This window comes from Corythoichthys intestinalis, chromosome 14 (genome assembly GCF_030265065.1).
Source record: "Corythoichthys intestinalis isolate RoL2023-P3 chromosome 14, ASM3026506v1, whole genome shotgun sequence".
Classification (NCBI taxonomy): Eukaryota; Metazoa; Chordata; class Actinopteri; order Syngnathiformes; family Syngnathidae; genus Corythoichthys; species Corythoichthys intestinalis.
In genome coordinates this window covers 20,749,266-20,763,138 of record NC_080408.1, presented here as the reverse complement: position 1 = coordinate 20,763,138, position 13,873 = coordinate 20,749,266, and the positions used below count along the sequence as shown (strand labels likewise).

At 40.1% G+C, this 13,873-nt stretch overlaps 1 protein-coding gene across 1 annotated transcript in view; it reads left to right on the top strand.

Annotated features, from left to right (window-relative positions):
• The window catches only part of LOC130929917 (collagen alpha-4(IV) chain-like), a 51,367-nt gene that overhangs the window by 11,286 nt on the left and 26,208 nt on the right, over positions 1-13,873 (top strand). Inside the window, exons 5-18 of the mRNA XM_057857539.1 lie at positions 639-773; positions 4,975-5,019; positions 5,093-5,209; positions 5,717-5,782; positions 5,905-5,940; positions 6,523-6,585; positions 6,672-6,707; positions 6,784-6,825; positions 6,908-6,991; positions 7,141-7,185; positions 7,283-7,357; positions 7,465-7,509; positions 7,593-7,646; positions 7,787-7,850. Of these exons, the coding sequence (XP_057713522.1) occupies positions 639-773; positions 4,975-5,019; positions 5,093-5,209; positions 5,717-5,782; positions 5,905-5,940; positions 6,523-6,585; positions 6,672-6,707; positions 6,784-6,825; positions 6,908-6,991; positions 7,141-7,185; positions 7,283-7,357; positions 7,465-7,509; positions 7,593-7,646; positions 7,787-7,850 (907 nt within the window). The remainder of the gene's footprint in view (positions 1-638; positions 774-4,974; positions 5,020-5,092; positions 5,210-5,716; positions 5,783-5,904; positions 5,941-6,522; positions 6,586-6,671; positions 6,708-6,783; positions 6,826-6,907; positions 6,992-7,140; positions 7,186-7,282; positions 7,358-7,464; positions 7,510-7,592; positions 7,647-7,786; positions 7,851-13,873) is intronic.

The window sequence follows — 13,873 nt, the reverse complement described above, 5'->3', positions numbered from 1 at the left end:
TGTCTAAAAAATTAGACCGTAAATGCTGTCACTGAGCCCTCTGCTGGTGAGAACGAGGTCATACTAAATATTTAAATTGCAGTTGGGCAATAACTTTTGCTTTCCAATAATTGTTTTTTAATCTTTTCGTTTTACGTTTAAGCTATCCCGTTTCAGTTCAGTTATTTAGTTATTCAGGAGAAGCAGAATGCAGAAAGATGATATTTCTCTTGCAAAAGTTTGCCTACTCCTGAATTATTTTTCTTGGCACCATTTTATAAATGACTCTTTGTTATTCTATTTATGACTGTAAGTCATAGTGACAGGCAGAATGACGAAATTATATTGCAATGAAAAGCAGAAAGTGAATGTATCCTTCATCTGTTGCCATTCATTCAAGAATAATATCTCACTCATCTTTAGTGCCCTCTGCTGGGGATTAAGAAATTTAACTAAGGACTGCATAACTAGTTCTGTGGAAAATCCATCAGTTTTTAGGAACAGGATTTCTTAACTGGCCTACACTTAACCTAACATGCATCATTTTCCTCTAATGTGTGAGATAGACAGTCAGAGAAACAATTTCAATCAGTTTTTCCCAAATAAAACAGTGATAAAAAATATATTCCAACAGGGTGACTAATACAGTTTCTTTTTAGGGCTCACCTGGTAAGATAGGCAAGCAAGGACCTAGTGGGCCAATGGGACAATGGGGCAGTGCTGGACGGCGCGGAGAGAAAGGAAGGATGGGAATACAAGGTTCACCAGGGCCAGAAGGACCCAAAGGAGCCCGGGTAAGCACTTCAATTTTATGTTCAAATTAAGTATCATGAGCAGAGGTGGATAGAAACTACTGTTGCGCCGATACCATTTTTTTGGCCCCGATACTGATACCGATACCTGGCTGTGCAGTATCGGCCGATAAGATACCATACAGATACCACCCCGTTTATATATATAAGTAAATATTAGGGCTGTCAAACGATTAAAATTTTTAATCAACAATGGCGGGCTACTAGTTTATTTTTTGATTGAAAATTTTACAAATTTCATTAAAACGAAAACATAAAGAGGGGTTTTAATATAAAATTTCTATAACTTGTACTAGCATTTATCTTTTAAGAACTACAAGTCTTTCTATCCATGGGATTGCTTTAACAGAATGTTAATAATGTTAATGCCATCTTGTTGATTTTTTTGTTATAATAAACAAATACAGTCCTTATGTACCGTATTTTGAATGTATATATCCATCTTGTGTCTTTTCTTTCCATTCTAACAATAATTTACAGAAAAATATGGCATATTTCAAAGATGGTTTGAATTGCGATTAATTGTGATTTATTATGATTAATTAATTTTTAAGCTGTAATTAAATCGATTAAAAATTTTAATTGTTTGACAGCCCTAATTTCTATGCATTTTAGGAGTTTGGGGATGTCCCTATTTTTTGTCGCCTGTACGGCTTATTTCTATTTATGAAAGGTGGCAACCCTACTTTGGAAACAGGTCCCAAATTACTGCAGCATTTCTTTCAGTAAAAGACAATAAAAGTAAAGTAGATGTAGTTAACTGACCAGAGATTGTTGCTCAGGTCCAGCGCCCTTCCTCTGGACAGCAGGCTCAAACTCTTTGTGTTCGTTCACATGTTTTATCTTCAAATGTTTTATCAGGTTCGAGGTATTGAAACTGGCCGATTTAACTCCACCTCTCGAAGCTTTCAGGCCGCAAATCTTGCATGCAGTTATTGTACTCGACGGAGATTATAAATGGAAATATTTCCAGACCGCCGACATTTTACTCTCGTAGTTTGTTTTTCCTCCATATGAAAAAGCGGCCCCAGCATTGGTCAAGAGTGGCTATTGGCCAGCTCTCATTGGTCTGGAGCAGGCCAATAGCGATAGCTACCTGGCATGCAAAGTGTTCAAGTATCATCCCACAACACATAGACAGAGTGTAGTGAGCGTCAGGAGGAAAAAAAGGCTGCGGTCAAATGTTATAACACTGGACTGGTAAATGATATTGGCGCCGTCTTTGTTGGTACTCGCCAATACCAATACCACCATTTTGGGCTGGATCGGCCCCCCCTGCCAATACTAGTATCGGTATCAGCGCATCTTTAGTAGTAACGCGTTACATGTACTCCGTTACATTTACTTGAGTAACTTTTTGAGAAAAAATTACTTCTAAGAGTAGTTTTACTGAACTGTATTTTTTACTCAAGTAGATTTGTGAAGAAAAAAACGTTACTCTTACTCCGCTACTTTAAGCTACACGAGTCGTTACATATTTCCTCTTTATTCTACATATTAGATTTATTATTTTTTTTAGCCAGCCATAGGAGTAGCTCTACCGATTTCACCAATGAGACGTCACAACAATAATCACATGACTCCATTATACCAATCAGAGGCAAGCTTGTCGTTCTATCTTCACGCCAGCCCGTTCAATCATGTGGTGTCCTTAATGCACCGTAAAAAAATGAAGTATTTGATATAGAGCACTGCCCTCAACATGACCTGAAAGCGCGGATTATAAACTCTCTCCCAGTTTTTATTTGGCACCGATTGACCACGGAAAACCGGAGATATGATCCTTTTTATTTCAAAATAGTGTAACCCGAGTCTGTTCTGTGCCGCCCCGCGTTCCGCTCCCACCTCTGACTAGGCTGGGACGCGAACCCGCGCGTCGCGATGAATTCTAGTCGGCAGGCAAGTTCGGTAACCACTGCGCCAATAAAGCTCGAGCCAACGGCACAGCCGTTAGCGTCCTTACGTGAAGGAATCGGCGGGGAGGTTTCCACGTGCTACAACGGATACACTTTCTGTGTACCCGTTACACTAGTAATAATGAAGGAACTCTTCACTATTCAAACTAGAACCCATATTCTCAACCAGGGGGCAGTCATGCTCTTTGAACGAATAATGTTTCATTTAATTTTGTTTGGTTGGAATTCAATACATATATATATAAATATAAATATATATACATATATATATATATATACTTACAGTGGGGTAAGTAGGTATTTAATCAACCACCAATTGCGCAAGTTCTCCCACTTGAAAAGATTAGAGAGGCCTGTAATTGTCAACATGGGTAAACCTCAACCACGAGAGACAGTGTGGGAAAAAAAACAGAAAATCACATTGTTTGATTTTTAAAGAATTTCTTTCCAAATTAGAGTGGAAAATAAGTATTTGGTCACCTACAAACAAGCAAGATTTCTGGCTGTCAAAGAGGTCTAACTTCGTCTAACGAGATCTAACGAGGCTCCACTCGTTACCTGTATTAATGGCACCTGTTATAACTCATTATCGGTATAAAAGACACCTGTCCACACTCCAAACTCCACTATGGCCAAGACCAAAGAGCTGTCAAAGGACACCTGAGACAAAATTGTCTGGGAAGACTGAATCTGCAATAGGTAAAACGCTTGGTGTAAAGCAGGGGTCATGAATTAAAAATCTTCTGGGTCCGAAATTAAAAAATTACAACAATCTCGGGTCCGGAAATATTTTTAATGCTTCTTTTTTTCCCCAAAATACAAACGTATCTTTACGTGGCCATGCTGATAATTACAACATTCAAAAATGTAAATAAAATATATAAAATACATTTATAGTAAGTAATAAATAATATTTAGTGAATGACCTACAGAGAGCTGGGACCAGAGTAACAAAGGCTACTATCAGTAACACAATGCGAGCCAGGGACTCAAATCCTGCCCTGCCAGACGTGTCCCCCTGCTGAAGAAAGTACACGTCCAGGCCCATCTGCGGTTCGCTAGAGAGAATTTGGATGATCCAGAAGAGGACTGGGAGAATGTGTTATGGTCAGATGAAACCAAAATATAACTTTTTGGTAGAAACACAGGTTCTCGTGTTTGGAGGAGAAAGAATACTGAATTGCATCCGAAGAACACCATACCCACTGTGAAGCATGGGGGTGGAAACATCATGCTTTGGGGCTGTTTTTCTGCAAAGGGACCAGGACGACTGATCTGTGTGAAGGAAAGAATGAATGGGGCCATGTATCGAGAGATTTTGAGTGAAAATCTCCTTCCATCAGCAAGGGCATTGAAGATGAGACGTGGCTGGGTCCTTCAGCATGACAATGATCACAAATACACAGCCAGGGCAACAAAAGAGTGGCTTCGTAAGAAGCATTACAAGGTCCTGGAGTGGTCTCGCCAGTCTCCAGATCTCAACCCCATAGAAAAACTGTGGAGAGAGTTGAAAGTCCGTGTTGCCCAACGACAGCCCCAAAACATCACTGCTCTAGAGGAGATCTGCATGGAGGAATGGGCCAAAACACCAGCAACAGTGTGTGAAACGCTTGTGAAGAGTTACAGAAAACGTTTGGCCTCCGTTATTGCCACCAAAGGGTACATAACAAGGTATTAAGATGAACTTTTGGTATTGACCAAATACTTATTTTCCACCATGATTTGCAAATAAATTCTTTAAAAATCAAACAATGTGATTTTCTGTTTTTTTTTTTTTTTTTTTTTGCCCGCACATTCTGTCTCTCATGGTTGAGGTTTACCCATGTTGACAATTACAGGCCTCTGTAATATTTTCAAGTGGGAGAACATGCACAATTAGTGGTTGACTAAATACTTATTTGCCCCAATGTATATATTTCTTTGGCTTAATGTGGTTATGTAATGGAATTGTATAGTATCATTATAACAATAGTCCATATAGATAACTTTGTGCTCAGAAAAAATACCATTGTTTAAAAAAAAAAAAAAAAAAAATCCAACAAAAATATAAGCATTTACTCACAATGTCACTCATTACTTGAGTATTTTTTTCACCAAATACTTTTTTACTTGTACTTGAGTACATTTTTGGAGGACTACTTTTACTTGAGTAAAATTTTGAAGTAACGCTACTCTTACTCGTGTAAAATTTTTGGCTGCTCTACCCACCTCTGATCGTGACAATATGATAAATGTTTTAAGATGTTTTTATCTCCTGGATATGTTAGGGCAATATCGGGCCGCCAGGTTTTCCTGGTCATGAGGGCTCATTGGTGAGTCAAGCATCATTCAGGAACACCTCTTACATCCTGTACAATCTTTAAGGTATCTAATTAATGATTTCAGGGTCACCCCGGAGCAGGTGGTGAGCCTGGTTATCCTGGAAAGGATGGCTGTAAGGGGGCTCCTGGTCAACCTGGCATCCCCGGTAGACCTGGTGCAGATGGCCTGCATGGCCCACCCGTGAGTAGAAAAGCTACGTTCACTTCTGCTGTTTCACCAGTGACCTAGACTTTCTTTTGTCATAATATAAGATGTTCAAAGGAAAGAAGGTCTGGGATTGGAGTGATAAATCAGACTCACCTACTCGCTGTTTTTGTGCTTGGGCTAAAGCAATAACAGTTGTCCTTTGTTATCACGATATTGTTGTAGTGAGTTTTGGAGTGTTATTTAGACCGGTGGTTTTCAACATGTGGTACAAGTACCACTAGTGCTAATTGGGCTGCCTATAGATCATTTAATGAAATGTCTTTTTATTCCTCTATTTAGACACAGATTTCATGGTCAAACTGCAACAGTATCATACAATATCATTAAATTAAATCTAAACAACATTTGAGCCTTCTACTCTACGGCTTCATTTACATGTAACCAATAGTCAGGTTCATAAGCTTATCATGTAAATGACCAAAAATTGTTTATATTCCATATGTATATGCAGCATAAAATAATAGTGTCTCTTCTTTTCAGGGATTCCGTGGCCCAAAAGGACACAAGGGAGAACCCTCGTTTGCTGATTACCTTCCTGGACTTCCTGTGAGATTCCTTCAAAATAATGGATAAATAATTATTTTAAGGCTGGCATTAATTTTGGGCATGCGTCGGGTAAGCACTGTTATTTGAATTCAGATCATTTTAATTGTTTTATTTTCTTACAGGGAGATCCTGGTCGACCTGGAGATCCTGGTCTACCTGTATGTAAATTTCTTTTGCATTACAATACATTCATCCTTTCATTCATTTTCCATGCCGCTAATTCCTCACGAGGGTCGCGGAGGTGCTGGAGCCTATCCCAGCTAACTTCGGGCAGTAGGCAGGGGACACCCTGAATTGGTTGCCAGCCAATCGCAGGGCACAAGGAGACACACAACCATTCACACACACACTCACACCTATGGACAATTTAGAGTGTTCAATCAGCCTACCATGCATGTTTTTGGGATGTGGGAGGAAACCGGAGTTCCCAGAGGAAACCCACGCAGGCACGGGGAGAACATGCAAACTCCACACAGGAAGGCCGAAGCCCGGGATTGAACCCTTGATCTCAGAACTGTGAGGCAGACGTGCTAACCACTCAGCCACCGTGCCGCCGCATTACAATACAGCCTAATTTTAAAGACTGCATTTCATCGAAAACAAAGTGACGGAAAAGATTGTGTTCTTTTCCGGTGTAAATCAGTTTCCTTCACCTGGGTTTTAATTAACTAAAACATGCACTACACTATGAAAATGTTTCCCACTCTGACCATAAGATTTATTCATTTCTAATCTTTTAGGGTGAAGTCGGCACCCCCGGACCAAAGGGTGACTTCGGGAGTCCGGGCCCACCTGGAAATCCGGTGAACATACCGTACTTTATGTAATAACTGTAACACAAGTGCCACTACCATTTAGTCATCATCAATGTCAATGTTGCTCTACATAGGGCTCGCAAGGGTTTAAAGGTGTTCGAGGACCACCAGTGAGTTACTTGCCATACAATCATATATTATATCATTTTAATAACATACATGACAAAATCATGTTTGTTTGTGCAGGGTGACCCTGGAAGACCACAGCCAGGCACAAAAGGAGATGATGTAAGACACTAATTTTAGTTAAAGAATGGCCTTGTAGATAATTGCCGCAAAGATCTTTACTACTTTCCATGTACTGCAACAGGGTGAACAAGGCCCACCCGGTGAACCGGGACCGCAAGAAATCATCGTATTGCCGACTGGTGTCCTCCCACCAAAAGGTTCCAAGGTGGGAATCCTTGGAAATCCTCTGATTGATCTTATTAATCATCATAAAACAAATCTATTTAGCTGGATATACAGTATAAATATTTATGAATATATATTCACAAATATTACTCATGCTGCCCCATTCTTTATGCTTTGGGGGAATTTCAGGGCGACAGAGGTTTTCCTGGACCCTGTGGACCAAAAGGCAAACAAGTGAGTTGGAATATTCTCGTACTTACAGAACATCGTATTGAGATTTTTTTTTTTTTTTTTTTTAATTATTATTATTTCTTTTTTCAAATACCAACAGGGTGGTCGAGGTGACTCATACTACATCCAAGGAATGAAAGGAGAGGATGGAATTCTTGGTTTTCCTGGACAGCGGGCAAGTCACTTTGATTACACACTGAAAATTAGCTTGATATTAACATACTGTCCAGTGAGAAACAACATTGACAGAATAATAGAATTTGGCATTGTTTCACTTTTTAGGGTTTTCCAGGGTTACCTGGCAGGTCAGGGCCTCCAGGACCTGAGGTACAACCAGCAACAGCAGGGCAAACAAATTCCTGATCCTACTGTAAAATATGTAAATTTACAGTGTATTTGTTGATATTCAGGGTTTGCCAGGAGACAGAGGGCTTCCAGGCCTCATTGGGACACCTGGACCAAAAGTAAGTTTTCATGAATTAATCATGATAGCCTGCTTCACTGTAGATACACAAAGGTATTGCAATTTAAGATTAATGGCAAACAAATTGTATCGAACGAAAACTTCATTCACCAATGATTCTGACTTTTGTCACATTTACAGGGCTACCGTGGAGACACAGGGCCACCTGGTCCTACAGAGTATATGAAAGGGTCTGTTCTCAGAGGTAGGAAGGTCCAAATATCCAAGAATAATAATGTTAATAAAGAACAAACAATAAAAACATTTAACGAGTGGTTCAACCACAAACTGACACAATATCAACATTGCGTTTCAAGCATGAACTGACAGGAAAACAATATATTCAAAGTTGTGTTTCAACTATAAACTGACAAAATGTCAACGTTGAATCAATGTTGATGAACTGACACAGTATCGTTTATACAGCATTGTTTGAACCATGACCTGATGCAATATCAATGTATATTTGACATTTAATTAATGTGCTTCTAACCAATTGAACCAAACCCGCTACCCCCCACCCCCCAAAAATAAATCAAGTACATGTTGCATATGGAATCTAAATTTACCTGTAGTGTGAATGCAGTTGTAGAATAGTTGAGTCCAACAAACATATAATACAAACATACTGTATATACACTGAGGAGCAGAAGTATTTGCACCCCTTGTGATTTTGCAAGTTCATCCACTTAGAAAATAGGTAGAGGTCTGAAATTTCAAACATAGATGCAGTTCCATTTCAGGCATGAAAATGGGTCAGGGGTTAAAAAGGTGAGAAGGGTGTGGAGGAAATATGTTCCAGTACACTGTATTGTACACCCCAACAAAATATTGAGCTCTGTCGACCCACACTGTGTTTCAGCAGGGCCATGCAGAGACCGGTGGAGGGGTGGGTGCTCGAAGATCAAAAGGGGCACATGAACAAGTATTTAATACACCTTAAAACAACATAACTTCAATTTTAACCAGCTTTAGATAATAATTGGCTGCGACTGTGACATACTTTAATTGGGAGGGGGCAACAGTGAATAGTCATCAACAGTTTCTGGCTGTGACTCAGTCAGTCTGCCTCTTTTCTTCCTTCAACCTCTGCATCAAAACTTCCTTCCTCAACTTGTTCATCTGAGAACAAACCACATCAGATGGTCACTGAGCCACCAACAGCACAGTTTTCTTAAAACTATTATTTCATTATTATCCATACTTAACAACTCTAGCACCTAATGATTAATAAAGCAATGACATAAAAATCTTATAGAAAAATAACATTGTAATTGTGTTTATAATTGGATTTAATACCCGACTATCCTTGCAAACTTGTTCTTACCAGGTCTGCTATTCACCCAGCTGATGAGGTATCCACTGCCTTTAGCAGCCTCATCTAACTCCTTTTTTTATCCCTCAATCTCCCTTCCCTACGACGCATGTCTATGTAATGAAATATAAATATTTAAAAAAACAAACAGACTCCCCGGTGGCTTTTAGTTTTGAAGCTCTCTTAATTTCTTTCTCACTCAATAACGATGGAGTTAGATTTGCGTTTTTATTATTCAATCAAAAAACAAAGTTACTTCTATCAAAAACAAAGTTGCTTCAATCAAAATACAGTATATACTTTTAATCCCAAAAAGTAGCTTCAATTAAAAAAAAAATGTTTTTGATTGCAATAATACATTTCAGACAAAAAAAAGCATTTGAAAACTATTTTTCTTGATTGAAACAAATTTTTCCATTTAAGTAATGTTTTGCGTTTGGGCCACATTTTGGCTAGGACATTTGTGCCTTTATTATTCAATCAAATAAGTTGCTTCAAACAAAAAAATATATATAAAAAGAAAAACTTTGCACATGTGCCAATCACCGTTTACCAAAGCCTGAGAGGGTTTGAGTAGACTCACTATGAAGCTTTTAATAAAGCCAAGCATTTTCTAACTACTTTATTCTTGTTTAAAAATAATTCGGTGGGGCAGTAACATGTTTAAAACTTATCATAATTCTTACATTTTGAAGTGCTTGAAAACCATTTATAAATGATACTTTGTTGAAAAAAGTGAAAAAACATGTCTTATATATATGTATCTTTTTTCCAATGTAAAATCTGAATAAATGCATTGAACACGCACAAAAAAAAAAGGGGGGGGGGGGGGGCGCTACTTCGCGGTTTTCACTTATTGCGGCGGGTTCTGGTCCCCATTACCCGCGAAAAACGAGGGATCCCTGTATTTCTGAAAAGCTTTAAGAAGCAGGACTCATTCCCACCACTCGTCGGGCCGCTGTTGTGCTGACACCGGCCGTCAGCTCAAATCCAAGCCGAAAATAACGCGTCTCCGGCGGACGACGGGAGCGATGTGAGGCGCCCCCTCCATCCGAGAGAATGCCGCTTAATTTGACTCAACAGTGTGTTTCTTCGTTTATATTACCGCTAAATACACAAACTTGACGCCAATTTAACGGGAGCTATTTTTTTTCATGGGAGATTTGGCTAGCTCTGGCAATGTTCAACGCAAGCTGCAACGAATGGCATTAACATTTTTAGATCGCAAAACGTGAAAACGATTGAAACCATTACTCACCAAATTCAATCTGCTGGCAAATACAGGCAAGTGTGTATGCTGCGCTCTGGTCTGCCCCGATGTGGATAAGGCCTGCTTTTTAGCTTTGCAATACAACCGAAGGCTCTCCGAGCACTCCATGTACACGCGTAAGGAGTGCGCGCGTTTGGAATCATGGAACGCAGCTTGGGCCGATGATTGGTTCTCGTCAGCGAAGCATCTAGAAGGATTTGCTGACTGTGTTCTTAAATGCTCAGTTTACGTACTAAGTTAATCACATGATGATAATAATAATAATTATATACAACCTCCAGACCCCCCCCCCCCCTCCCAAAAAGAATTTCTCCTCGGATCTACGCAATTCACGTAGGTCGCCCTTTTTGACTTCAAAACGGCGAATTTCGCCGAAAGGTGAGAGATTTTCATGCCTGCATTTATAGAGACATAATCTAAAAAAAATAATCCGGAACTCATATTGTATGATTTTTCAAAAATTAGTAATTTACTGGGGTTCATAAGTATTTGTACCCCTGAGGTTTGCAACTACAGAGGTCGGTCGGACACTTTTTGTAGTTCTTCACCATGTTTTCACATATGGAAACAGGGATTTTGGCCCATTCCTCCACACAAATCTTTTCTAGATCCGTCAGGTTTCGGGGCTGTCGTTGAGAAACATGAAGTTTCAGCTTCATCCAAAGATTTTCTAATGGATTGTGTTCTGGAGACTGGCTAGGCCACTCCAGAACCCGGATATGCTTTTTATGCAGCCATTCCTTGGTCAGCTGTGTGCTTTGGCTGATTGTCATATTGGAAGATCCAGCCCCGGCTCATCTTCAAGTCTCTGACTAAGGGAAGAAGGTTGTGGCTCAAAATCTGAAGATACAGTGCCTTGCAAAAGTATTCGGCCCCCTTGAATCTTGCAACCTTTCGCCACATTTCAGGCTTCAAACATAAAGATATGAAATTTAATTTTTTTGTCAAGAATCAACAACAAGTGGGACACAATCGTGAAGTGGAACAACATTTATTGGATAATTTAAACTTTTTTAACAAATAAAAAACTGAAAAGTGGGGCGTGCAATATTATTCGGCCCCTTTACTTTCAGTGCAGCAAACTCACTCCAGAAGTTCAGTGAGGATCTCTGAATGATCCAATGTTGTCCTAAATGACCGATGATGATAAATAGAATCCACCTGTGTGTAATCAAGTCTCCGTATAAATGCACCTGCTCTGTGATAGTCTCAGGGTTCTGTTTAAAGTGCAGAGAGCATTATGAAAACCAAGGAACACACCAGGCAGGTCCGAGATACTGTTGTGGAGAAGTTTAAAGCCGGATTTGGATACAAAAAGATTTCCCAAGCTTTAAACATCTCAAGGAGCACTGTGCAAGCCATCATATTGAAATGGAAGGAGCATCAGACCACTGCAAATCTACCAAGACCCGGCCGTCCTTCCAAACTTTCTTCTCAAACAAGGAGAAAACTGATCAGAGATGCAGCCAAGAGGCCCATAATCACTCTGGATGAACTGCAGAGATCTACAGCTGAGGTGGGAGAGTCTGTCCATAGGACAACAGTGGGAGAGTCTGTCCATAGGACAACAATCAGTCGTACACTGCACAAATCTGGCCTTTATGGAAGAGTGGCAAGAAGAAAGCCATTTCTCAAAGATATCCATAAAAAGTCTCGTTTTAAGTTTGCCACAAGCCACCTGGGAGACACACCAAACATGTGGAAGAAGGTGCTCTGGTCAGATGAAACCAAAATTGAACTTTTTGGCCACAATGCAAAACGATATGTTTGGCGTAAAAGCAACACAGCTCATCACCCTGAACACACCATCCCCACTGTCAAACATGGTGGTGGCAGCATCATGGTTTGGGCCTGCTTTTCTTCAGCAGGGACAGGGAAGATGGTTAAAATTGACAGGAAGATGGATGCAGCCAAATACAAGAACATTTTGGAAGAAAACCTGTTGGTATCTGCACAAGACCTGAGACTGGGACGGAGATTTATCTTCCAACAGGACAATGATCCAAAACATAAAGCCAAATCTACAATGGAATGGTTCAAAAATAAACGTATCCAGGTGTTAGAATGGCCAAGTCAAAGTCCAGACCTGAATCCAATCGAGAATCTGTGGAAAGAGCTGAAGACTGCTGTTCACAAACACTCTCCATCCAACCTCACTGAGCTCGAGCTGTTTTGCAAGGAAGAATGGGCAAGAATGTCAGTCTCTCGATGTGCAAAACTGATAGAAACATACCCCAAGCGACTTGCAGCTGTAATTGGAGCAAAAGGTGGCGCTACAAAGTATTAACGCAAGAGGGCCGAATAATATTGCACGCCCCACTTTTCAGTTTTTTATTTGTTAAAAAAGTTTAAATTATCCAATAAATTTTGTTCCACTTCACGATTGTGTCCCACTTGTTGTTGATTCTTGACAAAAAATTAAAAATTTATATCTTTATGTTTGAAGCCTGAAATGTGGCGAAATGTTGCAAGGTTCAAGGGGGCCGAATACTTTTGCAAGGCACTGTACATGTCAGCAATTATCCTCTGCTTTATCCAGTATAGTCGTCCTGTCCCCTTTGCTGAAAAGCAGCCCCAAAGCATGAGGTTTCCTCCCCCATACCTCACAGTGGGGATGGTGTTCTTGGGATTGTATTCATCCTTCTTTTTCTTCCACACCCAACGAGTAAAGTTTGCACCAAAAAGTTGTACTTTGGTTTCATCTGACCACATGCCTTTCTCCCATGACCCGTCTGCATCATCCAGATGGTCCTTGGCAAACTTCAGACGGGCCTTCACATGTACTGGCTTCAACAGGGGAACATTCTGAGCAATACATGATTTTAAACCATTGCACCATAGTGTTCTACTGACAGTAGCCTTTGAAACTGTGCATCTAGCTCCCTTTAGGTCATTGGCCAGCTCCTGCCGTGTAGTTCTAGGCTGAGCCCTCACATTTCTCATCATGAGTGATGCGAGATGGTGAGAGAGTTTACATGGAGCCCCCGTCCGAGGTAGATTATCAGTCATGTTTAACCTTTTCAATTTTCTAAAAATTGCTGCAACTGTTGAGTTATTCTCACCAAGCTGCTTTCCAATTGTCCCATCGCTTTTTCCAGCTTTGTGGACCTCAACAATTTTTTCTCTGGTCTTTTGATAGCTCTCTGATCTTGCCCCTGGTAGCAGTTGGATTATGAGTGCTTGTGAGGTGCAAAGGTGACAATTATGAGCTCAAACGGGTTGTGGGTGGGTGGTCACTTATGCGGTGAGGTGCAAAGGTGACAATTATGAGCTCAAAAGGGTGGTGGGTGGGTGGTTACTCATACGGTAAAGGTGGACTTTTTTTTTTTTAAGTTAGACTGACAACTCTTTGAATGTCATAATTATTTCTGATTCTCAGGGGTACAAATACTTCTGAACCCCAGTAAATTCCAAATAATTAAAAAAAATCATACAATGTGAGTTCCGGGATTTTTCTTTTTTTTTTTCTTTTTTAGATAATGTGGAAATGCATCTATGATTGATATTTCAGACTTCAAATGTCTGGTGACTGGGCTGTTTTCCGAGTGAATCTCGGATCCATGCGGGCTCCAGTAGATCTCCTACAATATTTGCGGCAACTGTGGTGTAATTCAATGGAAGATTCATCTGAAAAATCCACCTT